The 3,543-nt window shown below is 49.2% G+C and overlaps 1 protein-coding gene across 1 annotated transcript; it reads left to right on the forward strand.

Annotated features, from left to right (window-relative positions):
* Window positions 1-280: 280 nt before the first annotated feature.
* LOC146723700 (uncharacterized) lies at window positions 281-2,757 on the forward strand (the record flags this gene model as incomplete). Its single annotated transcript, XM_085481322.1, has 1 exon — window positions 281-2,757. A coding segment is annotated over one exon (2,477 nt), but the record flags the coding sequence as incomplete, so codon positions are not given.
* Window positions 2,758-3,543: the final 786 nt, after the last annotated feature.

The following is a 3,543-nucleotide window of genomic DNA, read 5'->3' on the forward strand; positions in this document are numbered from 1 at the left end:
CACAGAATAAGCCGTCCTAACCCTCCAAGCGCATGGAAACAATTGAGCGACCTACCGTTGGAAAGCTAAGGGTACCCCCCTTCCTCCCCAACCGGTCCCATCGCTCTGCGATGTATAGTCGCGTCACAAAAAAATGCGACGCATTACTTTCCGGACAAACTCTTTGGAGCGGACGATACGACTTCATTGATAGAAGCTCGTGTCCAACTAGTTGAGATCCTGCGAAAGGGAGGTTTTCAACTACGAAAGTGGGCTTCTAATGCCTCCTCTCTTCTTCAAGGACTTTCGGCTCATCAGCCGGAAGTCACCGATCATTTACTCGTAAAAGAAGATAATCTCAAGGTTCTCGGGCTTTCATGGCTCGCTAAAGAGGATGCGTTCAAATTCGTGATAACTCCGTTGAGATTGGTTACGCACACGAAACGTTCCGTTCTCACGTTCACGGCAAAATTATACGACCCACTAGGATGGGCTGCTCCGGTTGTTGTAACCGCGAAAATCTTGCTACAAGAATTATGGCTTCTCAAATGTGATTGGGACTCCCCTCTTCCAGAGGAGTTGCGCGATCGTTGGGAGAGCTACACCAACGATTTAGAATCATTGAACCGCGTCCGAATACCGCGTTGGACCGGTCGACATTCCAATAACCTCGCGTTCGAAATCCACGGGTTTGCCGACGCTTCAAACCGCGCTTACGCGGCGGTCGTTTATATTCGAGTGCTTCCTTCGCCAACGAAGTTTCAAATCACTCTGCTCGCTGCTAAAACAAAGGTCGCGCCGATCAAAACCGTAAGCATCCCGCGCTTGGAACTGAACGCTATCGTCCTCCTCAGCCGGCTAATCAAGTGGACCTTGACATCATTGAAATTACCTCCGATTCCAATATACGGATGGACGGATTCGACCATCGCTCTCGCGTGGCTCCGTCAACATCCATCAAAATGGAGCACCTACGTGGCTAACCGCGTATCCGAGGTACATACCGGTCTGGATTCCGTTTGTTGGAATCACGTTCCGTCTCGCGATAATCCGGCGGACTGTGCCTCGCGCGGCTTGACCGCCTCCGAGCTCGTGACTCACCCGCTATGGTGGAACGGTCCACGATGGCTTCAGAAACCATCAACTGCGTGGCCGATTCTGAATGTCTCAGCTCCGCTCGACTCTGTCACCGATCAGCAGGTGTCGGTGGAAAGAAGACGGCCTGTGACGCTCCATGTTCAAGAGGCCGAGGGTTGGGAACTCCCATATAGGTTCTCCACTTGGACCAAGCTTGTCCGCGTGACTGCCTATATGAATCGCTTTATTCATCGTGTAAAAGAAAAGAGCGCGTCTCGCTCCCAACAATCCCCCTTTCTGAACGCCGATGAGTTTAGGAGGGCGGAACTCTTCTGGTTGCGCTATCTGCAACAGAGATTCTTCGAACGGGAAACGCGCTCACTAAAGAATAACGGCACCATACCGCATTCGAGCTCGTTGAGCAGATTGAGTCCTTTTCTAGGAGAGGACTCTTTACTCCGTCTTGGCGGGCGGTTGACGAATTCCGCGCTCAGCTATGACGAGCAACATCCTATAATAATTCCGAAACATCACTTATCCGATCTCTTAATTGATCGCGCTCATAAATCCACGCTCCACGGGGGAACACAGCTAGTACTCCGTGTGCTGCGTCAGCGATACTGGATCATTGGAGGCCGCAGCTCAGTAAAGGCGCACATTCGAAAATGTGTAGTCTGCACTCGTCAAGCGGCTAAATTGTCTTCTCAGTTCATGGGCGACCTTCCAGCCGCTCGTGTCACCCCTTCGGCGCCTTTTACTCATTGTGGGGTTGATTACGCCGGCCCACTCCACGTAATTTCATTCGTCGGCAGAGGGCAAAAGGCCAGAAAGGTATATATCGCTCTGTTTGTTTGTCTTGCTACAAGGGCGATTCACCTCGAATTAGTGGAAGATTACTCCACGCCCGGCTTTCTTGCAGCCTATCAGAGGTTCGCTAGCCGAAGAGGTCTGCCGCGTCACATGTATAGCGACAACGGCACAAATTTTCATGGAGCCAACCACGAACTCCATCGACACTTTCAATCCTTATCGAAGGATGCTGAATTGCGAAACGCGCTCGCAGGCGACGGAGTGAACTGGCATTTCATTCCCTCCGCCGCTCCACATTTCGGCGGCCTTTGGGAGGCCGGAGTCAAGAGCCTTAAAACGCATCTGAGGCGCGCTGTTGGTTCCCACACACTTTCGAGGGCTGAACTCGCGACGCTTCTATGTAAAATAGAAGCGTGCCTTAACTCGCGACCAATCGCTCCGCTTAGTGACGACCCGGGTGACTTGTCGGCGCTCACCCCGGGTCACTTTCTGATTGGACGGCCCCTCGTAGCCGTTCCGGAGGAATCGGTACTCGCGATCGACCAGCGTAGGCTCTCGCGATGGCAACTAGTCCGTGCCATGCAGGAAACCGTGTGGCGTGCCTGGTCACAGGATTATTTACATTCGCTTCAACAGCGAAACAAGTGGTGCAAGCAGTCTCCTAACTTCGCAATAGGCGAATTAGTATTAGTTAAAAGTCCCGTGCTCCCTCCGAGCAAATGGGAGCTTGCCCGAGTACAGCAGATCCATCCTGGATCTGATGGACTCGTTCGAGTTGTGACCATACGCACCGCACGGTCCACATTGAAACGACCTATTGCGCAATTATGCCGACTGCCAATACGTGATAACTCTAACGCGTCCGCAACGGATAAAGCCGCTAACTTGTAAGAGTTATGTAATCTTCGAGACGACTTTCTCAGCGCGAGTCGTCTTCACCTGTATGTTTTGTAATCATCTTCCTCGACGATTCGTTCCCGCTTCGTTTAACTTTATTTCGCATTCGTTCGCATACGAGGCGGGCGGTATGTTGAAGATTCGTTCTTCGGATCGAATCCTCGAGGACGATCGAATTTTCTAGAATGTTTTTTGTTAAATTCCTTAGTGTTTACGCCAAGGAAACACGTGAAACCAACGTGTACACTCGCCGCTAATTGGCGTGTGTACATCGCCTGATTTTCCGATGGTCCAATCGAGGACCCCGATCGGCTGCCGCCCTACGCGAGCTCCGAAATTCGCGCAGCCCTCGAGTCAGTCCTCGAGAGAGCGAGCGCCGAGAAACATAAGTCTAGGTACGCGACGAACTTGTAGAAAGTGAATAAACTAAATTAAACCGTTTCAAAACGCGTACAATTATTTGATCACGTTAACCCGGCATCCTACAACGTTAAATCTTATACAGTAACAATTTATGCAATACAGTTCAAAATAATTGAAATATATGGTATATATGTACATATATAAAATATATAATTATATTATAGTATACATATATATTTTATTTAATCATATATGTAAATGTTTGTATAATTGTAATAACTTTTAACGATACATTGCACATTTATTTCAATTGCAACAGAATGAATTTATATTCTTGTATGAATATTGAAAATAAAGAATGGGCCCCTCCATCGCCCATTCTCGTGAGAACGCAACCATATATTTTTCTTCGTCTCT

Source organism: Nylanderia fulva, unplaced genomic scaffold (assembly GCF_048542155.1).
Source record: "Nylanderia fulva isolate GAGA-0341 unplaced genomic scaffold, ASM4854215v1 Scaffold1739, whole genome shotgun sequence".
Taxonomy (NCBI): Eukaryota; Metazoa; Arthropoda; class Insecta; order Hymenoptera; family Formicidae; genus Nylanderia; species Nylanderia fulva.